Raw genomic sequence first — 26394 nt, 5'->3', positions numbered from 1 at the left:
AGAGACAGAGAGATTAAGTGGTCCCCAAGCTGCAGCAGTGGCTAGAAACGTGGGCCTATAAACATGAAGCTCGCGAGTCGGGCGGTAGCGCAGCGGGTTAAGCGCACATGGTGCAAAGTGCAAGGACCAGCGTAAGGATCCCAGTTCGAGCCCCCGGTTCCCCACCTGCAGGGGAGTCACTTCACAGGCGGTGAAGCAGGTCTGCAGGTGTCTTTCTCTCACAACAACGACATCAACAACAACAATAATAACTAAAACAACAATAAAAAACAAGGGCAACAAAAGGGAAAAATAAATAAATATAAAAATTTTTTTTTTTAAATGAAGCTCAGGGGCCAAATGGTAGCGCCCCCAGCTGAGAGCACATTCAGAAGAGCAAGGGCCCTGGATTAAGCCCTTGGTCCCCCACCTGCTGGTAGGAAGCTTCAGGGGCAGTGAAGCAGGTCTGCAGGTGTCTTTCTCTCTCCCTCTCTCCCTGCCCCTCCCCTCTCAATTTCTCACTGTCCTATCAAATAAAATAGGAAGAAAGAAAGGGAGGAAGGAAGGGAGGGAGGGAGGAAGGGAAGGAGAAAAGGAAAAGATGGTCTCGCTGGGAGCTGGAATTCACAGTCCCATTGATCACCCCAGTGCGGGCTCATCCCTCCTAGTGAATGTGTCAGTGATGCTCTAGTTCTCAATCAAAAGTAAACAAACACATCTTTTTTGAACAGTCTTTTTAAAGAGGTTAAATAGGGTGGCCTTCGTTTATCTGAATAACCTTTTTCTGTTCAGCAGCCTATTAATGCTTCTTACTTTTTTTTTTTTTTTTGCATGATTGTCTTTGTGTACAGTAAGTACACAGTGTACTTTGTATGCTCTGGATATAGTTTTGAAAAAAAATTTTTTTCAATTGTCCATTTTCCCAAGATACTCATTTCATCAAGTAGGCACACAGGCTCTAATATCTCAAATTAGGAGATTTCACCTACGTCTTTATAAACTTTTAAATCAAGGAGCAGCAGTAGGTGGGCTAAGGCATCAGACCAGCAAGTATATTAAGACATCCCAAAAAAGCCAGTTTAATGTCTACCTAAGTATAACTTCTTAATCTTGCTAATTTTTAAATGTTAGTTGAGAAGAGAATTAAAAACTTATTATTCACACTTTCAAAGTCAATTTTACTTATTTTTGTTGGTAGTATCTTTATTTACTGGATCGAGACAGACATAAATTGAGAGGGAAGGCAGTGACAGAGAGGGAGAGAGTCAGAGAGAGACACCTGCAGCCCTGCTTTCCCACTTGAGAAGCTTTCCCCCTGCAGGTGAGAACCCGGGGCTCAAACCCAGTCAAACCCATTATAACATGTGCACTCAACCAGGCACGCCACCACCGGCCCACTCAAACTCAGCTTTATATTTCAATTTCTATTTTTTTAATACTTATTTATTCCCTTTTGTTGCCCTTGTTGTTTTATTGTTGTAGTTATTATTGTTGTTGTTATTGATGCCTTCGTTGTTGGATAGGACAGAGAGAAATGGAGAGAGGAGGGGGAGACAAAGAGAGGGAGAGAAAGACACCTGCAGACCTGCTTCACCGCCTATGAAGCGACTCCTCTGCAGGTGGGGAGCCGGGGGCTCGAACCGGTCTCCTTACTCGAGTCTTTGCGCTTGGCGCCACCTGCTCTTATCCCGCTGTGCTACCGCCCAACCCCCTATATTTCAATTTCTTTCCAGCTCATTTTTAATATTAACTCAGATGCTTATTCAACTCCCTCTTTCAAATGTCACAGTTGGCCCCGACCCGGCTTTTCCAGGTACATCTGTTCATATTTCCATCTCTAGAATCATCCAACACCTGCAGCTTCAGAGCTCAGCGTGCTGCTTCTTTGAAGTATGCTGGTCTCTTGCCCTTCTTTTGCAGTCCTGACTTTGGAGAACGACTAGTTTTTAACATGTAAGCATTAAATGTCAGGTGCAAAGCATAAATACAGAGATTTGAACACACCCTAGGAAAACCTTTAGACATTAAAAAATCAGAATACTAAGTGACTGTATTTGTGTGCACATGTGTGTGTCTTTGTGTGTTTCCCTATGAACTTGGCATTGATCTCATTGAGGAGGAAACAGCACACGTCTGATTCAAGGAGCAAGTACTGTGTAAGGAACTGCAATATAGGATGTTGGGGACCCTAGTGAAGAAGATGTTAATGGGGCCAGGCAGTGGCACACCAGGTTAAGATCACATAGTATGAAATGCAAAGATCCTGGTTCGAGCCCCCGGCTCCCCACCTGTAGGGGTGTCACTTCACAAGCGGTGAAGCAGGTCTGCAGGTGTCTCTTTTCTCTCTCCTTCTCTATCTCCCCTTCCCTTCTCCATTTCTAGAGGAGCCCATAATGACCCTGGACCCATGCTCCCAGAGGGTTAAAGACTAGGAAAGCTTTCAAGGGAGGGGACGGGATATGGAACACTGGTGGTGGGAACTGTGTGGAATTTTACCCCCCTTGTCCTATGGTCTTGTCAATATGTTTTATTTTATAAATAAATGTTTTAAAAAAATTTTTAAAAAGGGGGAGTCGGGCGGTAGCACAGTGGGTTAAGCGCACGTGGTGCAAAGCGCAATGACTGGGTAAGGATCCTGGTTTGAGCCCCAGGCTCCCCACCTGCAGGGGAGTCGCTTCACAGGCGGTGAAGCAGGTCTGCAGGTGTCTGTCTTTCTCTCCCCCTCTCTCTCTTCCCCTCCTCTCCCCATTTCTCTCTGTCCTATCCAACAACAATGACATCAACAACAACAATAAAATAACAAGTGCAACAAAAGGAAATAAATATTTTTTGACAATTTAAAAAAACAGGGAGTTGGGCTGTAGCGCAGCAGGTTAAGCGCAGGTGGCACAAAGCGCAGGGACCGGCATAAGGATCCCGGTTCCAGCCCCCAGCACCCCACCTACATGGGAGTCGCTTCACAGGCCGTGAAGCAGGTCTGCAGGTGTCTGTCTTTCTCTCCCCCTCTCTGTCTTCCCCTCCTCTCTCCATTTCTCTCTGTCCTATCCAACAACAACTACAACAATAAAACAACAAGGGCAACTAAAGGGAATAAATAAATAAATATTTTTTAAAAAAACTATTTAAAAAACCAATTAAAAAAAGAAAAAGAGAAGAAAACCAGTCGTTCTCTAGAAGCACAGACTGTTCTCTGATTGTCAGGGTACCCCTCATCCCGAGATAGCTAGGAGATCAGTAAGAAAAAAGCCAGAAGAAACAGACTTCAGTGAAGTGCAAGGTCTCAAGAGAGAAAACATCCAAAACAAAGAACAGAGACCCATGATTTTACCACATTTTTTTTAGTAAGGTACTCAGCTCACACTGAGATGCAGAGCACTGAACACAGGACATGCCAAAGATAAAAACCTAGGTCTTACATAGTTTGCATTTAAACCACAGAAGTCAAGGGCCCCACCTCGGTGCCTTCAGTAGTACAAAGACTAAATCATCACTGGACTCTAAATGGCAGGTCTGTCCTCTTCATTGTTGTTCTGCTGTGGGTGTCTGGACAGTGTCCGGACACAGACAGACACAGAAATGGTATTCCACAAGGATTGAATTGCATGCGAAGTTCTCTCTCGCCAACATATTCTTCCAACTTTTCTCTTTGCTGTCACTATTCCAGTGCAGAATCAGTTAGACACACATTTTAGAAATACCTAGGATCTAACGGGAATGTACTACAAATATTTGTTGAGCAAACAGACCTACACTGAGAAGAAGTCATGAAAATGTCAAGAAGGATGAGCCCAAGAAGGGAGGCGTCAAAGTCTGTGATTACACAACCCAGGTTGGGTGGGCAACCAACCTGTTATACCAGCATAGCACAAACTCTTCTAGAAGATCTCCATTTATTCTTCACGATAATAGAAGACACACAGGTCATCTGACAATGTTTTTCAAAAATGTTTTTACTGGGAGCCAGGCGGTAGCGCAGCGAGTTAAGCGCACGTGGCACAAAGCACAAGGACCAGCATAAGGATCCCGGTTCGAGCCCCTGGCTCCCCACCTGCAGGGGAGTCGCTTCACAGGTGGTGAAGCAGGTCTGCAGGTGTCTGTCTTTCTCTCCCCTCTCTCTGTCTTCCCATCCTCTCTCCATTTCTCTCTGTCCTATCCAACAACGACGACATCAACAACAACTACTACAACAATAAAAAGACAATAAGGGCAACAAAAGGGAAAATAAATAAATATTTTTAAAAATGTTTTTATTATATTTTAATTAGTTACTGGATAGAGACAGCCAGAAATCAAGAGGAAAGAGGGTGATAGAGAAGGAGAGAGATAGAGAGACACCTGCAGCCCTGCTTCACCACCTGCAAAGCTTTCCCTCTGCAGGTGGGGGCCGGGGGCTTGAACCCTGGTCCTTGCGCATTGTAACATGTGCACTCAGCTGGCCCCAACAATATTATTAAAGAATAAGCATCTAGTGGTCCAGGAGGTGGCAGAGTGGATAAAGCATTAGACTCTCAAGCATGAGGTCTTGAGTTCAATCCCTGGCAGCACATGTACCAGAGAGATGTCTGGTTCTCTCTCTCCTATCTTTCTCATCAATCAATAAATAAAATCTTTGCCAAAAAAAAATAAAATAAACATCTAAAGGTAAGTGAGTCAAAGTACTGCCTTTTACACACACACACATACACACACACACACACACACACACACACACACACACACAGCCTAAGTCATTTTTTTTCCACAGAATGTCTTCAACGACCTCTAAACAAATCCATGGTACATTTTATTCATGAAATATCCTATACTCGCAAAGACAAGAGCAACAACAAAACATGCCCTTGGCATTTTTTAAACGATGAGATATGACTGTTGGCTTTAAGTCTATCAACATATGCTGCCCAGTGGGATGTGACACTTTTCAGAGGATTGGTTTGAAAAGAAAAATACAGAAAGGATGACACTCAAAGCCAGCAAATCTGATAAAATACATTTATCTATGAGGACAAAATATCCCAGCAGCTGTAATTTGGTTTTCCATCATCCACTTGGTTACAAAGGCTCTGAGTGAACATGTGTTCAGCAGAATGTCGTGCGAGATCATTTAACTCTCAGGAAAACAAACACACACAAATGCCGCACACATCCAAGCAGCTCATAATTCTAGGTGGAAAAAAAAAAGTTCCGGGGAAGTCGGGCGGTAGCACAGCGGGTTACACGCACGTGGTGCAAAGCGCAAGGACCAGCATAAGGATCCCGGTTCGAGTCCCCGGCTCCCCATCTGCAAGGGGAGTCGCTTCACAGGCGGTGAAGCAAGTCTGCAAGTGTCTGTCTTTCTCTCTCCCTCTCTGTCTTCCCCTCCTCTCTCCACTTCTCTCTACCCTATCCAACAACGACGACATCAATAACAACAACGACATCAATAACAACAATAATAAATAAAAAACTAAGGATAAATAAATATAAAAAAAAATTATTAAGTTCCAGAATGATCTGGAATGATGAATAAGCATCAGTTAGGACTGGATTTGGTGTATTGCACCAAAGTAAAAAACTCTGGGGTGGGAGGGGGGGAGGGTTCAGGTCCTGGAACATGATGGCAGAGGAGAACTTAGAAGGAGTTGAATTGTTCTGTAGAAAACTGTGAAATGTTACACATGGACAAGCCACTGCATTTTACTATTGACTGTAAACCACTAATCCCCAAATAAAGATTTTAAAAAAGTATCAGAGCTCAACACTGCTCAGAATACATGGAATACTGAAGCACAGATACTTGTTCTAAAAAGATATTTTTTATATCTATGAAAACAAATGGATAACTTTAATATTGTTACCTATACTTAAAATTATATATCATTTTATAGTACAATGTTGCTTCAAAGAAAATAATATCAACATCATGAATAAATTTTAATAGAAGTCTCTATGTGTGTGTATATACATACGGAGCAGGTAGCAATTCTGTTACATCCTGCCTATCTGAAAATGAATTAGGACTGAGTTTCAGAACCTACTGGAAATCAGAAAATGCACATTTGGCAACCAAGTTCAGAAACAGAAATGGGGGCCAGGTGGTAAAAAAAAAAGGGAAGCTATGGGAAAGGGGATGAGATACAGAGTTCTGGTGGTGGGAATTGTGTGGAGTTGTACCCCCTCTTATCCTGTGGTTCTGTCAATGTTTTCTTTTTATAAATAAATAAAAATAAAGTAAAAAAACAAAAACAGTGTGATCTAACATAAGTAGAATACTATAAAAAAATATGGTAGCTTTTACAAAGTAATTTGGAAAAATTTCCTGAAGTACATTCTACACAAACTTTCCTTTTAGGTTTTTAGAAATGTAATTGTATTTGTCATATAAATTTTGGCTGAAAGAAAACTAAATGTAATATGTAAACATATTTATGTAATATCTATATTAGTACATAAACATCTCTCTCTGTTGGGAAAAAAAAAGGCCTCCAGGAGCAGTGGATTCGTAGTGCAGGCACCAAGCCCCAGCAATAATCCTGGAAGCAAAAAAAAAAAAGAGAGAGAGAAAAGAAATAAGTGGGGAGCCGGGTGGTAGTGCAGCGGGTTAAGCGCACATGGTGCAAAACACAAGGACCAGTGTAAGGATCCCAGTTCAAGCCCCCGGCTCCCCACCTGCAGGGGAGTCGCTTCACAGGTGGTGAAGCAGGTCTGCAGGTGTCTGTCTTTCTCTCCCCCTCTCTGTCTTCCCCTCCTCTCTCCATTTCTCTCTGTCCTATCCAACAACGAAGACAACAGTAACTTCAAAAATAAAACCTCAAACAAACACTGTTGAAGCAAGACAGGGCTGATTTTTTTCTTTCTTTCTTTTAGCAGCCATGTAGATATCACCAAGGCTTGGAACACTCAGCACTCCCATCCACCAGCCGACCCCCCCTTGGCACTCCCCTGGCTCACATCACTCTGCCCGCTTCCAACCACGCTTCCAACCACCATCCCCAGGATGTCTCTCTCCAGCAGATGGACCCAGGTGGTGAGTCATCTGTCACCAGAATTCTTTTCTTGACCTTTCCACACTCAAACACCTTTCACACCCTCGCCAGGCACATCCTCTGCAGAGAAGGAGTTGGGGGCTGAACACAGAACTCGGCCTTCCTGGCCCCTCACTTTACCACATGGATGTATTCCAGAGCTTTAAAGAAAGCTCATAACTGACAAAAAAAAAAAAAAAAAATGACCAGATGGGTGTTCAAGGAGCAAGATACAAATTAAATCAGTCCAGAGACTGACGCATTTGACTAAAAACAGGCCTATGATGTAAAAAAGACTTCAATGATTCACCCTGAAAAGTAGTTACAGCAATAACAAGGCACTGAAGAAACTGTACCAGGGGCCAGGAGCCAGCCTACTGACAGTTCCCGTACCTGCGGTGCGGTTCCGTGCCCCAGCACCATGTGGGGACACCAGGGAAAGCTGCACAGAGCAGAGAGGAATGCTGCAGTACCTCTCCCCCTCTCACTTCCTCCTTCCCTCCATCCTTTCTCATTGTGTCTCCACCTCTCTATACACAATAGATTTAAAAACCATTCCAGCAGCACTGGAATCATACATGTAATAAGAGGTTCAAGGTAAAGAAAAAAAAAGAGAAAGAGGTGAGTGATGGGTGGGGATAGAGGGGAGAGATAGCATAATGCTTATGCAAAAGATTCTCATGCCCAAGGCTCTGAGGTCCCAGGTTCAACTCCCAGCACCACCATAAGTCAGAGCTGAATAGTGGTCATCTTCATCAGGAACATCATAAACCCTCCTGTGGGCCTCTACAGGATCTTGTCCTCCATGTCAAACAACAATGGTGGAAACTGCCCCTCTCTCTGAAGGGAGACTGGGTCAACATACTCTGCCACTTGTGAAAGACAGATCCTGTTGGGTAGTATGCCACCTCCCCCTGGCTTCTGCTTAACCATATGCCTATATAGGGATTTACTGATCCAAAGCTTTGGTCTATTTACATAAATCACTTTTACATTTACATAAAGCACTCCCTCCAGAGCATTGGTGGTTCAGTGATAGGATTCTCACCTGTCCCGCCCCCTCCTTGTCACACTCTGATTTTCACCAGTCACTTTTCTCTCCACCCTCTCTATATCACATCCTGTTTCCACCCTACTTGGAGAGTATAAAAAACAGCTGCTCTTCTGACTAAAGACACTTGGAAATTGCTTTCCGGCTCCGAGAGTTCCAGAGTGTATCTCCTGAGGAAGTTAGTGCAGCACGAGTTCCTGATCCCTCTCCCACACAGCAGCCTAGATCGGCTCCAGTTGAGTTCTCTCCAAGCCAGAGAGCACTAGCTCGGGAAGAAGTACCCTCAGGCTATCCCGGCAAGATCCTGCAATGAGTGCAGCCTGGAATGTTCCTAGCTGTGACCATGAAGAGTGAGCTCAGACCTATAGGGATGCAGAGGTTACACAGGCTCCCGTGCTGACTATGGGTCCCAGGTCAGATGGGTGGGATCTATAGTTAACTGTATTTATAGACTTTTCCCATATTTAGAAGCTACTGTCTTCCCTGATTCAGCTTTCTAGTCCTATTTCCAACTCTGACACCATCTCCCCAGACAATACCTTTGGTTCACCTGCAGGTTGGCCGTTGGGCTCAGGCAAAAATTAGTAAAGTCATGGGCCCCTTGGAATATACCTAAAATAGACCTACTAATGTTTTGCAAAATGGAGACACCCCCCCCCCCCAAAATCTCATCTGTTCTATTCTTGCCTTTAGGTTCCTGATTATTAAACAATTTGTTCTGCTTTATATCTTAATGCTTTCAGCCATCAAGTAGCAAATGCTACCATGGGCAGATGACTTCATCAATGTACCCTGGAACCCTACCTCCCCAGATCCCTGTCCCACTAGGGAATGATAGAAACAGACTGGGAGTATGGACTGACCTGCCAATGCCCATGTTCAACAGGGAAGCAATTATAGAAGCCAGACCTTCCACAGTCTACACCCCATGATGACCCTGGGTCCATACTCCCAGAGGGATAAAGAACAGGAAAAGCTTTCAAAGGAGGGCATGGGATGCAGAACTCTGGTGGTGGGAATTTTGTGGAACTGTACCCCTCTTATCCTATAGTCTTAGAGTTGACTATTATTAAATCAATAAAATAATTGATTAATTAACAATTTTAAAATAAAACAGAAAACATTCTTTAAGTGAAACCTTTTTTTTTTTAACCATTTCACATGGCTAAATATCTGAGCTTTCTTTCTTTCTTTTCTTTTCTCTTTTTTAAAGATAGTGACAGAAAGGCAAAGACAATGAGTGAATGAGTGAGTGAAAAAAAGAAACTACAGCCAAAGTTTCTTTCAGTGTTGTGGAGGCCAGCCTTGAGCCTGAGCTGTGCCCACAGCAGAGTGGTGCACTACCCAAGTGAGCTATTTAACTAGCTGTTAGGCTATTTTTAGCACTTCACAGTCACTACTTTCTTTCTTTTTAATACAGGCATCCCATGGGGTGACAAAGTAGCTACAGTACTGGACTTGAACGAATGAAGTCTGAGTTCAATCCCCAGCATCATATAAACTGCCGGGCTAGCCTGAGGGTGCTTCTGCCCAGGCACGTGCTCTCTGGGTTGGAGAGAACTCTACCGGAGCCAACCTAGGCTGCTGTGCAGGGAAGGGATCAGGAACTAGCTTCGCAAGAGAGAGACTCTGGGACTCTCGGAGCAGGAACACACAATACCCTGCTACGTTTATTGATTTGCCTTTAAATATCTTCTGAGACGGAAGTGGTAGGGTGGAAAAGGAAGTACGTAGGATAAGGGGGCAGAGTGGAAAAAGAGCGTGAACAAGTGGGGATTAAACCAATGGAGATTAAACCAGGGCGGGTCTCAAACAAAACAATGATTATGTAAATAGACCACAGCATTAAGCAATGCAGGGAACCTGGCGTGATGACACAGATAGAAACAGAAGCAGAACTAGCCAAAGGAGAAATGATGACCAACATTTCTCCCTTTCTTTTTATCTAATGGCCATAGTATCAGGAATGTGGGGTGTTTTGTGAGGTAGGGAGACTGATAGGAGGCACACCTTTGGGATTCTACTGTCCCTCCTTGCTCAACTTCTCTGTAGAGAGACAGACTAACAGGGTTGACACACCCCTCAGGTTCAAGCCCCTCCAAGCGCAACCACATCCTCACAATTTCTCAACATCTCCCTCTTACTTAATGGCCATATTCAAATGGTTGAATGTCTGTAAAAGACTCCATTTCTGTCAAGGGAATAGCAGTGTAGGGGTGAACAGAAACCTATATCATGCAGGCGTTTTCAAAAGAACTGGCATAAGACATGGAGGAACAAATAGGAGAGCAGCAAAAACCAGTTTAATGTCAAGGGAAGGATTGGTAGGCGGAGAGAAGGGCGTTTCCTGCCTCTGGGGGTGTTTCCTACCTCTGGGGACAGGGCCTGCAGGCGAAGGATGTAGCCTCCCAAGCAAAGGGGCTATTCAGCGAATCCCCAAGACAGCTGGCTGCAAAGTCCATGGACTGCTATGGTTGGTCTTTGAGAAACCCAGCAGCATAAAGGGAAGCTGCTGTAAAGTTGTGTAAAGTGTCCAAGAGGTGTACCAGTAAGTCCGATAGAAGTGTCAGTTCAATGTCAACGATCACGAGAAGAAATGCCAGGGCAGTAGTCTAGTTATTTCTTCCTCATGTTAATACATAAACAAAGATATTTTGAATGTGATTCCAGTATAGGAGATGAAATGTTGAACCATCAAGCATGAGTTCCCAAGTTCAGTCTCCCACACTGCATATGCCAGACTGATTGCTCTAGTTCTGCCTTTCTCTTGTTAATAAATATAGTTAAATCTTTAAAACAATTATTGAGGACCTATATAATAAATAATAAAATCCTCATACTTATAGATAGCAGTTACTATATGACAGGTATTTGTTCTTCTATGCACTCTGCATATATCCTATCAGTACATCCTTACAAGACGTTGGAACAGCTGGAAACATACCTCCCTCCTCCTCTTTCCTAGGTTCTGGTTCTCTCTCTGCCTGTGCCTTTGCTCTGGGTCAGGCACTTAATGAACTTTCAATTTGCAACTTTTCCTGTCATTGTGCTAAGCCTTGGAAACCAATGAGCATACCACACTCAGATCATGCCTTCTGGTTTCCAATCTAGTAAAAAATACTTAGTTACTTGTTTACACCTATGTTCATAGCAGCACAATTTGTAACAGCCAAAACCTGGAAACAACCCAGGCGTCCCAACAACAGATGAGTGGCTGAGTAAGTTGTGGTCTATATACACACAATGGAATACTACTCAGCTATTTAAAATGGTGAAATCAACTTCTTCACTCCATCTTGGATGGAGTTTGAAGTTACCATGTTAAGTGAGGTAAGTCAGAAATAGAAGGAAGAATATGGGATGGTCCCAGTCATAGACAGAAGTTGAACAACAAGAACAGAAGGGAAAACACTAAGTAGAACTTGGACTGGAGTTGGTGTATTGCACCAAAGTAAAAGGCTCTGAGTAAAGGGATAGATTTCAGGTCCTGCAACACAGGCAGAGGACCTAGTGGGAGTTGAACTGTTATGTGGACAACTGGGAAATGTTACGCATGTACAAGCTATTGTATTTGCTGTCAACTGTAAGCCATTAATCCTCCAGTAAAGAAATTTAAAAAGATATAAACTTACTGTTGGGAATATGTTGTTTACTGACCGTAAGCAGGAGGAATTATGGGCTATGTATGTAATTAGCATACATATGTATGTAATTAACATACAGTGATGTCATGCCAGCATCATAAACAGACTACAGATGCACAGCATATGATGTCAATTCTCAAGGGATTGTGGGTGTGGAAGGTTACTTAAACAAGTATCCCATGGAAATTCAGCTCTTTCTGCCTTTTGCCTTTCACCTTTCGCCCCCTTCAACTGTTGCTGTTCTTGTCTGATCTTCTCCAGGAACCTATGTGATGCCATTTCTCCCGGGACCCATGCAAGTTGTTAATAAAATGTAACAAAATTTAAGGCATCCCTGTGACAAATATATAGGCTGTTACCAGTATCTTTCTTTAAAAAAATAATGCTAAAACAAACATTATGAAAGATAGACTTAGCATTATCTTTAGGAAAGAAACACAGTATAGAGGGCCAGGTGGTGGTGCACCTGGTTAAGCCCACATGGTACAAAGCACAAAGATCTGGTTTGGGGTAGGGGTAGATAGCATAATGGTTATGCAAAGAGACTCTCATGCCTGAGGCTCCGAAGTCCCAGGTTCAATCCCCCGTACCACCATAAACCAGAGCTGTACAGTGCTCTGGTGTTTCTCTGTGTCTTTCTCTCTCTTCATCTAGCTCAAAAATTAAAAAATAGGGAGTCGGGCGGTAGCGCAGCGGGTTAAGCGTACATGGCGCGAGGCATAAGAATCGGCGTAACGATCCCGGTTCAAGCCCCCAGCTCCCCACCTGCAGGGGAATCGCTTCACAGGCGGTGAAGCAGGTCTACAGGTGTCTGTCTTTCTCACCCCCTCTCTGTCTTCCCCTCCTCTCTCCATATCTCTCAGTCCTATCCAACAACGAAGACATCAATAACAACAACAATAATAACTAAAACAATAAAAAAACCAAGGGCAACAAAAGGGAATAAATAAATAAAATACTTTTTAAAAACAAATAAATTAAAATAAGTAAATAAAATACTTTTTAAACAATCAAAAAATAAATAAATAAGATCCAGTTTGAGCCCCCAGTCCCCACGTGCAGGGGGAAAGCTTTGCAAGTGGTGAAGCAGGGCTACAGGTGTCTCTACCTCTCCTTCTCTATCTCCCCCTACCTGCTTGATTTCTCACTGTCTCTATCTAATAAATAAAGATAATTTTTAAAAAGAGAAAAAGAAACACAGTAAGGAATTAGTCCGTCAAAAAGCTTAAAGACTGCTAAACGTATTCTTCAAAGATTGACTGACCGTTATATTCTCAACAACACTGCCTATCCATATACTCCGTAATATGAAATTCAGATTTTTTTTTCCTCTTTGTTAATCAGACAGACAGAAAATGATAGCTTATGGCTTCTATCTGTGTGGCCTGCTTATGAGAACCTCTGCTTTAAACTGAGTTATACTGAAGATGACAGGATGACTTAATTATGGAAATAAAAGGCACCACAGAAACAAACAGGAATAGAATTTCAATAAAAATAGATGGTTCCAGGGGGCAGAATCTGGGCAGAGTAGTACTGAAATGTCTTACACCATAGTAGATTTCCATCACTTTTACCCAGGTGGAATGGACTTAAATGTTCCAAAATTTAAAAGAAAGGGTACTCAGGGAGTCAGGCGGTAGCGTAGCGGGTTAAGCACAGGTGGCGCTAAGCACAAGGACCAGCGTAAGGATCCCGATTCAAGCTCCCGGTTCCCCACCTGCAGGGCAGTCACTTCATAGGTGGTGAAACAGGTCTGCAGGTGTCTGTCTTTCTCTCCCCCCTCTGTCTTCCCCTCCTCTCTCCATTTCTCTCTGTCCTATCCAACAACAACGATATCCATAACAATAACAATAATAACTACAACAACAATAAAAAATAACAAGGGCAACAAAAGGTAAATAAATAAATTTTTTTTAAAAAAGAAAGGGTACTGCAAATCTGCTCTCTCTCTCTGATTTTTTACCACAGCACTGCTCAGCTCTGGCTTATGGTGTTGCAGGGGATTGAACCTGGGACTTTGGAGCCTCAGGGAGGAAAGATAACATTATGCATAACCATTATGTTATCTACGTCCGCCATGCTCTACAAATCTGTAGGAGATGAATGGAATATGCCGGGAGACCACAATCAGCTATTCTCAGAAATTCTGTTGGCCCCAGGCTCACCAAACTCACCATCTAATAACCAGTGTTCCCCTTGCCGGTTTTCCAACTCCTTCATCATTAGGCGTGTGATCACGTAATCTGGAACCAGAAGGCCTTTCTCTATGTACTGTTTTGCCATGTCACCAACTTCTGTTAAAAAACAAGGGGGGAAAAAAGACACTCGATAAATAAATAAATAAATAAATAATTTATAGATACATGTCCAAACGTAGTATCACTTAAAGATGTTCAGTTTCCATAATAAAAGGGACGTGTTCTGTATCATTTGTCAGCTGTGAGTCAGAGACCTTTATAGTGCTCAGAAATTATCCATTTATATGCTTTCAAAATTACATCATAGTGAATTACTGTTTACAAAACACACATACTGTGAACAGATAAAAAGTCTTTGTCTTTCATAAGGTCGTTTGTAGAGTGTTTTAAAGGGGATGTTATGTTACATGTGTTCATTTTTTTTTAAATACTGGTAACTGTTAAAAAAAAATTGCTCAACAATTTGTTTGGCTTTGTATGTTAACTCTCTTTTCAGTCACCAGGTTCCAGATGTCATCAGGATGCCGGCCAGGCTTCCCTGGACTGAAGACCCCACCAATGTGTCCTGGAGCTCCACTTCCCCAGAGACCCACCCTCCTAGGGAAAGAGAGAGGCAGACTGGGAGTATGGACCGACCTGTCAACGCCCATGTTCAGCGGGGAAGCAATTACAGAAGCCAGACCTTCCACCTTCTGCAACCCACAATGACCCTGGGTCCATGCTCCCAGAGGGATAGAAAATGGGAAAGCTATCAGGGGAGGGGGTGGGATATGGAGATTGGGTGGTGGGAATTGTGTGGAGTTGTACCCCTCCTACCCTATGGTTTTGTTAATTTATCCTTTCTTAAAAAAAAAAAAAAAGATGGTTCTGTGCTCTTCCATTTTTCCTGTGGCTAACTGAAAAGCAGGGAACGGATAGAAATAGATGTTTTGGGACCAGGTGGTGGTGTACCTGGTTAAGCGCACACATTACAGTGCACAAGGACCCAGGATCAAGCCCCTGGTCCCCACCTTCAGAGGGAAAGCTTCACAAGTGGTGAAGCAGGGCTGCAGGTATCTCTGTGTCTCTTCTCTCTATATCCCCTTCCCCTCTCAATTTGTTTCTATCCGATAATAAATAAATAAATAATTTGTTTTGATTTTTTAATATTTATTCCCTTTTGTTGGCCTTGTTGTTGCCTTTATTATTGTTGTTACTGATATCGTCGTTGTTGGATAGGACAGAGAGAAATGGAGAGAGGAGGGGAAGACAGAGAGGGGGAAAGACAGACACCTGCAGACTTGCTTCACCGCCTGTGAAGCGACTCCTCTGCAGGTGGGGAGCCGGAGACTTGACAGGGATTCTTATGCAGGTCCTTGCGCTTTGTGCCACTTGAGCTTAACCGCTGTGCTACGGCTGACTCCCAAAAATATTTTTTTAAGGGATAAAAAACTGGGAGTCGGGCGGTAGCGCAGTGGGTTAAGTGCACGTGGCGCAAAACGCAAGGACCAGCGTTAGGATCCCGGGTTAAGTGTCTCAAAGCGCAAGGAACGGCGTAATGATCCTAGTTCGAGCCTCAGGCTCCCCAACTGCAGAGGAGTTGCTTCACAGGTGGTGAAGCGGTGCTGCAGGTATCTTTCTCTTCCCCTCTTTATCTCCCCCTCCTCTCTCTATTTCTCTCTGTTCTATCCAACGATGACATCAATAACAACAATAATAACTACAACAATAAAACAACAAGGGCAACAAAAGGGAAAATAAATATTAAAAAAAAATTTTAAAGAGCTACATAACTAACATGCATCTTCTGAGGAGAGAGATCTACTACAATGTGGAATAATTTCAAAAATCCAAGGAAAAAGAGTAAGAAGCATCAGGAAAGGGGACCGGGCAGTGGTGCACCTAGCTGGGCACACACATTAGTGTGCAAAGGCCTGGGGTTCCCATCTGGGGGGGAGGTGTGAGCGGTAAAACAGTACTGCAGGTGTCTCCTTCTTTATCATCCTCTTCCTTCTAAATTACTGTCTATCAAGAGAGAAAGAAAGAACAAAGAATGAAAAGAGAGAAACAAAGAGCAAAAAGAGAGAAAGGAAGGAAGGGAGGGTGGGAGGGAAAGAGAGGAGAAAGATCAGGGAAAAATATGAGATGTTCGTGGAATGACAGAGTGCGATCGAGAGTAACGCCAAGGTAGACTGGCTGGGCTTCATGCCAGATTCTCGTATCACCAAGCTGCACATTAAGCTCACGCGAGGCCGAGGCATGGTGTAGATGGAAAACAGATGATACCGTTTTTGCAGTGCTAGGGATTAGTCACCATTTTTTACAGTAATCAGATATCAGAGACATGTCTTTCGTGAGTGTTTCCTCGAGGATGTCGAACTTGGATGCCTGAGTTGCACAGCAGATGTCATCGGCGTAGATGAACTTCCTTGAAGAAGTTTCTGGGAGGTCATTGATGTAAATATTAAATAGCGTAGGAGCCAGAACAGAGCCCTGGGGGAGGCCACTTGAGACAAGTCTCCATCTGCTAGACTTGTCACCCAGATGCACCTGGAATCTTCTGTTTTGGAGAAGAAACGATATAGTGTTGGCCACCCATGGAGGCAGTCGTCTTGAGATCTTGACTAGGAGACCACGGTGCCAGACCGTGTCATAGGCTGCTGTGAGATCAACAAAGACAGCACCCGTCTTTAAATTCTTCTGGAATCCATTTTCAATGTAAGTTGAGAGGGCCAGGGCTTGTTCGCAGGTAGATCTTCCTGGGCGGAAACCAGCTTGGGCGGGTGATAGGAATTTCTCTGTAAGAGGAGAAATACGTGACAGAAGCAGCCTCTCAAGGAGTTTGTAACACACGGAGAGGAGAGAAATTGGTCTATAGCTGGCGGCCAGTGTTGGGTCTTTCTTTGGTTTCAGAACTGCTATTATCTTCGCACGATGCCAAATTTTGGGCATAGATTTGGATTCCAAGATGTGGGACAGGAATGTAGTGAGCCACTTCTTTGCCGCGGGGCCCAAGTTAAGAATGAGTTCTGGGGTGATGTTATCATAGCCAGTAGCCGTTCCTGGTTTAACCCTCTTCAAAGCGTCTTCCAGTTCAGACAGTGTAAACATCTCATAGAAACTGCAGCAAAGGTGGGCGCGAGGAATCACATCATTGCAAGACTGGCCAGCTCCTCATGGGGCGCGAGCGCTTCCACACTACGATCATCATCTCTGGCATTATGCTATTCCACTGCAGAATACTGTGCCCCAGGATGGTTCCGTAGCCCCATGTCAACTTGGTCGATTCCAAATTATATTCCTCCATGAGGATAATTTCTGGAACCATCCGTTCCACTCCGGTTCCATGGCTGCCAGTTCTTAGCAACATCGCCCCGCCAGATATTCGTCGGGATGCGGCATCATCTAAGTTCATTTCCCACGTCTACGCGCGACCGGACCTGCCAATATACGCGGATATCTTCGCCCACCCTGTCCAACGCTTGACGTCTCGTCACCCAATCTGGTCCCCTACGCCTACACTGAACTTCTCTGTTCCAGACTCTTGGAAACAGAGTTGGCAGTCAGCTGAGGTCAAGAACAAACACCTCATCACAGACCCCTGCAAGTGTCAACCCAGCTTTGACCTAGCACGTTATGACTGGGCCCTCCTCAATCGCTATCGAACAGGCCATGGCCGGTGCGCCGCTATGTTCCATCGCTGGGGAGCCAGAGACGACCCGAACTGCCCCTGCGGCTCCAGACAGACTATGACCCACATAGTCAACGCCTGCCACCTCTCCAAATTCAAAGGAGGTCTCGAAACTTGACATCAGGCTCAACCTGATGCTGTTGACTGGCTATGGAAGAAGGGCAAACGCTAGAAGAAGAAGGGAAAAATAAGAAAGGCACAAAAGCAACATATCCACAATCCAGTACTCTGTCACATGGCGATGATGTTATCTTACTCTATCCCCAGAGCTTAGAATTAAGAATGCAAATGTGAAGTGCAAAAAGAAAGGCTTGTCTACAGGAATGTTTGAGTGGAGATTCAAAAATTATCTAGGAAGAGACAGTAGATGGGTGGGTCGTGCAAACTGAATCAGGGTTAATGTGATCCTACACTGATACTCAGGTCCCTGGAGGCGGGAAATTTATCCTATGGGGATATACTGGCCTTTGTGATTTCTGAAGGATGAAGGATGAAAGTACCTATTTTTGCAACAGATCTGGATATGCAGAGTCAGGAAGGTGAGGCAGGGGTGGCCAGGGTGGTTGGGACATAGAGTGAAGGAGGATAGTGGCTGGGCACAGGGTGAGGTGTGGCGACATCCATCTTGGAGAGATGTGGAACTATACCCCTGTGACAATCATGTTGCCTCGGTTAACTGATGAGAGAAAGGAAGAAAGAAAGAAAGAAAGAAAGAAAGAAAGAAAGAAAGAAAGGGAGAAAGAAAGGGAGGGAGGGAAAAAGAAAGAAGGGAAGAAAGAGAAAGAGAGAAAGAAGAAGTAGAAAAAGAAGGAGGAGGAAGGAGGAGGAGAAAGAGGAGGAAGGAAGGAAGGAAGGAAGGAAGGAAGGAAGGAAGGAAGGAAGGAGAGAAAGAGAACAGTCTCTAAAAGTGTTCGCCTAAGTTCTCTGAATACCAGTGTGAGATGGGGCAATGTGTAACCTCTGCTGGCATCTCAGACTTACTATGTCCAAGATACGCCTTTCCTTTCCTACTCTGTCCTTGCCATAGGGTTTCTTGCCTCAGTCAATAGTTTCCCTGCCCCCCTCTGTCTCTCTCTTTCTCGCTCTCTCCATGTCTCAGGGAACACATCACAGCATTCAGAGGGGAGAAGGGTGGTAGGTAGAGTATTTCTTTTCTCCCCATTCCATTAAATCTTTCTACTTACTAAAACTCATAAGACCCTGCTCAAAGTATATAAACAATGAGCTTCTGTTTCACTTCTCTTGGTGACTACTCCTATTAAGTCCCCAATCGCCAGCACCCTGTGGGCTGTGCTACAGGATGTGAACCTGTCCACCACATGGCTCACTCCTGGGCAAAACTCTTAAGAAATTTACTTTCCTCCTTTGAAAAATCAATAGCATTATTCTTCACATACCACTTAAGATGAAACCTTCACTGTCTGGACTTCTATTCTTTGTGGCTGAGTGTGAGGCTAGGTCAGGAGTAGAGCACAAACATACGAGGCCCCAGGAACCAACACAAGAAAATATTAAAAATTCTACTTTCCCAGTCTCTCAGATCCAAACAACTGATGAGCAAAGGAGCAAACCGAGAATTGCAGAGAACGAGCTCTGTTGTTGTGATGATAGAAACCCAAGGATGGCTCTAGACTGCCATGGAAACCTCAGTAGATGGCTTAGCAGAAAGCAGGCTGGTCAGACAGAAAATCTGTTCTCAATATCTAAGAGAGCCAATTAAGCAAAGCGACATTTCTTTAGAAAAGCCATTAAAGCGCGTGCGTACACATGTACGTACACACACACACACACACACAAACACACACACACACACACACGAATCTTTAGGTGACATGAAATCCATTCTACACTCACCTTAAATACTCAGGGTAGTCAGCTTAAATAAATCAGAGGCTGAATGACTTCCCCAACAGAAATCCACAAATTTGGGAGTCGGGCTGTAGCGCAGCAGGCTAAGTGCACGTAGCACAAATTGCAAGGACCAGCATATGGATCCAGATTTGAGCCCCCAGCTCCCCACCTGCAGGGGAGTCGCTTCACAGGCGGTGAAACAGGTCTGCAGGTGTCTATCTTTCTCTCCCCTTCTCTGTCTTCCCCTCCTCTCTCCATTTCTCTCTGTCCTATCCAACAACGATGATGTCTATAACAATATAAATACTACAACAACAATAAAAAAGGACAAAAGGGAAAATGAATAAATAAAATATTTTTTAAGAAAATAACTCCACAGATTCAAAATGAGAGAGAAAAAAAATGATGTTAGGAAGATGGGGATAGGAGAAATGGAGAAGATGGAATACTATTTGCTAAGTGTTAAGATTAGAAAATATAGGATGTGGTTCGTTGTTTTTATTTTTTCATTTTAAATACTCTGCGAATCCATGAAATCCTCGTGTGAACGAGATTTATTGAGTGCTGATTTCTGTGTCCACAGAAGTGTGATGAGGTCTGCCCTGTGGTCTGGAGACTGACCACTGGAGTTGGGTGTTAGCACCCAATGAAATAGCTCCCTGGGGTAGTGCAGTTCCTTCCCATGTGTAGAACCCAGGTTTGAGCCCTGCCCCCACCACATTAAAGGAAGCTTTTGTGTTCCATCTTACTGTGCCCCGCCCCTTTCTGCCTGTCTCAAAAAGAAAAAGAAAAAAAAAGAGTAAAATTTCACGGGATTTTGCTATTAGGCAGAAAAATTAAACAGCTGTTACCACAATTAAGTTCTACAGACACTTACAGTAGCAGTAAAGGTCCTTCCCTGCTGAAAACATTTTGATGGCCTTCTACTGCCCACTTTGTGGCTTCCAAGTAAGTCCCTTCACATCTGGTCCCTGCCTACATTGGTGGTCTCTCTTTCGCCCATGTGCTCTCATTCAGCTCCATCCTATTCTCCATCCCTGGGCTTTTCCTGCCTCCCCAAATAAGATAGATCCCTTGGACACGCTCCTAGGACTCCCTGTCCATTCCCACAGCCTCGCCATGTTGATATATTATTTCTCAGGCTTCATCTGACAACAGGGGATCATGTATGGCTGGCTGGCACACGACTGCATACACCATGAATAGCTGATACAAACCAGATGTTCAGTATGTCCTGGGAGTTTGCACAGTCTTCCCAACCCCATTCATGCCCTCAGCTAAATCTTTCCTAACAGAGGACTAGCCTCATGGCAGAGCAACCGGATCTACTTGATCTACGTGTAAACACTGTAGTTCATAATCTGCAGGCCAGATTAAGAATTTACACATAGGGGAGTTGGACTGTAACGCAGCGGGTTAAGCGCACATGATACAAAGCACAAGGACCGGCGTAAGGATCCCGGTTCGAGCCCCCGGCTCCCCACCTGCAGGGGAGTCGCTTCACAGGCGGTGAAGCAGGTCTGCAGGTGTCTATCTTTCTCTCCTCCTCTCTGTCTTCCCCTCTTCTCTCTATTTCTCTCTGTCCTATCCAACAACGACATCGATAACAATAAAAAAAGACAATAAGGGCAACAAAAGGGAAAATAAATAAATAAAGTAAAATAAAAGAATTTATACATAGGAACAGGGGACGGGCGGTGGTATACTAGGTTAAATTAAGCGCATAAAGTACAAAGTGCAAAGATGGCCCCAACAAGGCAGTTTGAGCCCCCAGCTCCCCATTTGCAGGGGAGTCACTTCACAGGAGGTGAAGCAGGTCTGCAGGTGTCTATCTTTCTCTCCCCCTCTCTGTCTTTCCCTCCCCTCTTGATTTCTCTCTTTCCTATCAAAAGAAAAAAAAAGAAAGAAGGAAAAAGAAACGGAAACAAAGAGAAAAGATGGCTACAGTAGCAGTGCATTCGAAGTGCAGGCACCAAACCCCAGTGGTAACCCTGGAGAGGAAAGGAAGGAAGGCCAGGAAGATGCTAGTCTTTTGACCAAGAGAATTAAAGAGGCCAAAGAAAAATGTCAGAAACAGATTGCAAAGTGACAGAGGCCATTTTCCTTGAGAGCTCCTAACTCTGATTCTAGACAAAAAGGAGATTTGTAAGAATAACAAGTAAGGGAGTCGGGCAGTAGTGCAGCGCCTTAAGCACACATAGCACAAAGTGCAAGGACTGGAGTAAGGATCCAGGTTCAAGCCCCCAGCTCCCCACCTGCAGGGGAGTCACTTCAGGCGGTGAAGCCAGTCTGAGATGTCTATCTTTCTCTCCCCCTCTCTGTCTTCCCCTTCTCTCTCCATTTCTCTTCTTCCTATCCAACAATGATGACATTAACAACAATAACAAAAGGGGCAACAAAAGGGAAAATAAATAAACATTAAAAAAAGAGAATAACAAGTAAAACCTGACACCGAGAAGAAAAAAAAGGAGGGAGATAAACTGAAGCCCAAAAGTTCAGCCAAAGTAATTCAGTGAACAAGTAGCAGAATAGAGGCTCAAACTGAAACAAGTGGGCAACAGTGTCTAGTTCCGTAACTACTCTACTAAACTGTCTCTTATGTTTATGCACACACAATTCCTCCGATAGAAATACTCCAAATATTAGCATATATTCTGGAATGTGAAGTAAGTCTTTGTTTTAAAAAAAAAAAGGGGGGGGAGAGAGAAAGACAGAGACTCTATAAAGAGTCTTTGACAGCTCGAGGTATATCGCCTACTTAGGGTGTTGGTATGGGGAAAGATATGGTCCCGCTCTGTTGAACCACCCAGCTTCTGTTATGTGCTGTGTTCAAAGAAATTAAAACACATAGACAGCAAGAGTTTCTGTGCAGCTGCTTCCTATCTAGTTCTATCCACTCTGGCACCAAATGAACCCTCTCCTTGTCATCCATCTGTCGGGCATTAAATCAGCTCCCCCTGCTCCATGCTGCATTGCTGACAGTATGGCCTATCTACATAATCATTGTTTTGCCTGATCTATCTTCTTTCTACCTCGAGACCTGCCCTGCCAGCAGGGTATATTAATCCCACCAGTTAAAACCCTCACAACAGTTGCTAAGGACGCTTCCACCTTCCCAGAATCCCTTTTGCCTCTCTCCACCCCCTTTCCTAGCCATTTCCGACTTGCCACTTCGGTTTTATCCCATAAAACCCATTTCTGTTCCTGGTTTCACCCTCTCTTTTCTCTCCCGCATCCCAACCTGGAGAAGGGCTGGCGTGCAGAGCAGGAGGTGGCCACTGTGGTTTGGCACCACATGGCTTAACCCGCTGTGCTCACACCCGACTCTGGGGCGTTCCCATGTGAATAAAGAATTGTATTATCACACCCCCACGAGTTCCTGGTCTCTCTATCCCGTGAAGCAAACCCTGCATCCATCCATCCATCCATCCACCCAGACATCCATCCATCCATCATTCAATCCATCCATCCAACCACCCAGACATCCATCCATCCAACCACCTAGACATCCATCCATCCCATCCATCCATCCATCCAACCACCCAGACACCCAGATTTCCACCCATACATCCATCCATCCATCCATCCATCCATCCATCCATCCATCCATCCATCCATCTTCTACATGACTCCCAAGGAGACTGGCCTAAAGCAGTTGGATGGATACAAGTCTCTTTCTCCTCCAACACCACAACAATGCACTCCCCAGGCAACAGGATAACACGGAAACTCTTCAAGAAGACTTTCAAAGTCTCTCTGACTAGGCAGGAAGCACTCCTCAGGCCCTTCCTGCTAACAGTTCCTTTATTGCCTAACCTTTGGCTTCTTCACTGGGCCAGTCTGTTGCAATTCCTTGCCTCAAGGAGTCTCCACAGCAAAGGAGAGGCATGACTAGAAAGAGTGCAGTGAGGTCAAAGGGCAGGGAGCAGAGAAGGAAGCCTCAACCTGACCCCAGGACCAAGGAAAGCTCCCAGCTTTAGAATGCTGAGGAAAAGTGAGTGAGCTGAAGCAACTTTAGGACATGCTGCAGACACCTCACAACCACACTAAGGTTTTCTTTTCATTTTTGCTTCCAGGGCTATCACTGGGGCTCAGTACTGGCACTATGAATCCACTGATTCTGGTTGCCACCCCCTTCCTTTTTTATTGGATAGGACACAGTAAAATGTAGAGGGGAGAAGGAGGTAGACAGGGAGAAAGATAAACACCTACAGACCTGCTTTGCCACTTGTGAAGATTCGCCACTGCAGGTGGGCAACCAGGGGCGCGAACCCAGATCCTTGTGCACGTCCTTGAACACAGTACTATGTGCACTTAACTGGATGTGCCACCGCCCACCTCCCACCCCCTTTTTAAAAAAGTAACCTTTCAGGGGGTCAGGCGGTAGCGCAGCAGGTTAAGTGCACGTGGCACTGAGTGCAAGGACCATCGTAAGGATCCTGGTTCAAGCCCCCAGCTACCCCCCTGCAAGGCAGTGGCTTCACAGGGCGGTGAAGCAAGTCTGCAGGTGTCTGTCATTCTTTCCCACTCTCTGTCTTCCCCTCCTCTCTCCATTTCTCTCTGTCCTATCCAACAATGAACGACATCAACGATAACAATAATAACCACAACAAGGCTACAACAACAAGGGCAACAAAAGGGGGGAAAAATAGCTTCTAGGAGCAGTGGCTACATGGTGCAAGCACTGAGCCCCAGCAATAACCCTGGAGGCAAAAAAAAAAGTAACCTTTCAGATATGATGTAAGGAGATTTCAATAATTTTTTTTGCCATTGTATTTTATTTAGACTTTTTTTTATTTCTTTATTGCAGAATATTTTACATTCAACAGTAAATACAATAGTTTATACATGCATAGTATTTCTCAGTTTTCCATGTAACAATACAACCCCCATTAGGTCCTCTGTCATCATTTTTGGATCTGTATTCTGCCTCCACCCACCCCAGAGTCTTTAACTTTGGTGCAACACGCCAATTCCAGTCCAAGTTCTACTTGTGTTTTCTCTTCTGATCTTGTTTTTCACCTTCTGCCTGAGAGTGATCATCCCACATTCATCCGTTTCTGACTTATTTCACTTAACATGAATTTTTCAAGGTCCATCCAAGATCGGCTGAAAACAGTGAAGTCACCATTTTTTATAGCTGAGTGTGTATATACCACAACTTGCTCAGCCACTCATCTGTTGTTGGACACCTGGGTTGCTTCCAGGTTTTGGCTATTACAAATTGTGCTGCTAAGAACATATGTGTACACAGATCTTTTTGGATGGGTGTGCTGGGTTCCCCCCCTCAAGATACGGTCTAGTTACTGTGCTCTTCAACCATCTAGGACTCTAAAGAACTAAGCTTCAGAAAAACCTTCTCAATGGCCCAGTGAGAACTGTGTGCTGCAATGTTTCCTTTAAACGCTCTCTTGCAGTCACAATCTTTGGCAAGCCCTGAATAGCTGGGTAAAGTAAATTACCGGATGAAGCAAGACCTTCTGTGAGCTGATGAGTTTACACAAGTGGACACTTCACATGGTTTTGCCAGTGGTCCTCACAGCTATTGCTTCCGTGGATGCCAGCTGGTGCAGAAAGAACACTGCCCCAGATTGCACTGGGCTCCCAAGCCTGACCTCTTAACAAGAAAGGATCTGTTACCACAAGTGGATGCTTGCTCCTCCAAATGCTATCTGACATTCTTACGACACCCACCAATGTGTGAGTCAATGCAAAGATTTCCCAGATGAAGCCTCCTAAATTTTTTTTCACAGAGGAAGCAGAACACTTTGTAGGAAATAACTCACATTTTCAATTTCACATATGGGTACTTGCTGTCTGCCCCACATGAGATATTAAATACGATCTCACAGTCAAACAAACATCTGTCACCCTTTGAGATGTCTCTTCTGGGTGTGTGTGTGTGTGTGTGTGTGTGTGTGTGTGTGTGTGTGTGTGTGTGTGTAGCACAGGTTAAGTTTTACCCTGCAGTTTTCCGAACAAATCCTAAGATATTACACTGTGTAACTATTCTGGCTTTCTTATATATTTGAGGTGTGTACGTGTGTGTGTGTGTGTGTGTGTGTGTGTATGTGTGTAGCACAGGTAAGTTTTACCTAACAAATCCTAAGATATTACATTGTGTAACTATTCTGGCTTTCTTATATATATGAGGTGTGTGTGTGTGTACACTAAGAAATAAAATACCAGATTATTTTTCAATATATATATACTTTTTTAATTTATTGAATAGAGACAGAGAGAAACTGAGAGGGGAGAGGGTGATAGAGAGGGAGAGAGACCCCTGCAGCCCTGCTTCACCACTTGTGAAGTATTCCCCCCACAGGTGGGGACCAGGAGCTTGAACCAGGATCCCTGTGCACTGTAATGTGCGCCCTCAGGTCTCAGGCATGAGTGTCTGTCTGTACACTATACTACCAAGCATCTCCCTAGCTCTTTTTTTTTTTTAAATACATGTATTTTTTTTAATATTTATTTATTTTTCCCTTTTTGTTGCCCTTGTTTTTCATTGTTGTTGTAGTTATTATTGTTGTTGTTACTGATGTCATCGTTGTTGGATAGGACAGAGAGAAATGGAGAGAGGAGGGGAAGACAGAGAGAGAGGGGAGAGAAAGACAGACACCTGCAGACCTGCTTCACCACCTGTGAAGCGACTCCCCTGCAGGTGGGGAGCCGGAGGCTCGAACCGGGATCCTTACACCGGTCCTTGCGCTTTGCACCACCTGCGCTTAACCTGTTGTGCTACAGCCCAGCTTTTTTTTTTTTTTTAGAGTAGGTCTAGGGAGCTAGCCCAGCCAGGTTATGCAGCAAACTCTCTCATTCTTGTTCTCTTTCAAAAATAATTGTGAAAGAATTCTCTCAATTGATGAGAGAATCATAGTATAACTCCAGCACCCATAATACAAAGTATCAAGCTCAGGACTTCACTCCTGTCCAGTCTGCCGTTGCTCTAGAACTCTGTCCCATGGACTAAAACTGTCTTTGAGAACTTTCCTGT

At 44.2% G+C, this 26394-nt stretch overlaps 1 protein-coding gene across 1 annotated transcript in view; it reads right to left on the bottom strand.

Annotated features, from left to right (window-relative positions):
* The window catches only part of AK4 (adenylate kinase 4), a 64148-nt gene that overhangs the window by 15768 nt on the left and 21986 nt on the right, over positions 1-26394 (bottom strand). Inside the window, exon 2 of the mRNA XM_007528230.3 lies at positions 13853-13972. Within this exon, the coding sequence (XP_007528292.2) occupies positions 13853-13972 (120 nt within the window). The remainder of the gene's footprint in view (positions 1-13852; positions 13973-26394) is intronic.

The sequence above is a fragment of the Erinaceus europaeus genome, chromosome 13 (assembly GCF_950295315.1).
Source record: "Erinaceus europaeus chromosome 13, mEriEur2.1, whole genome shotgun sequence".
Lineage (NCBI taxonomy): Eukaryota > Metazoa > Chordata > Mammalia > Eulipotyphla > Erinaceidae > Erinaceus > Erinaceus europaeus.
Note: the sequence above shows the minus strand (reverse complement) of the source record. Positions and strands in the feature narration are given on the sequence as shown.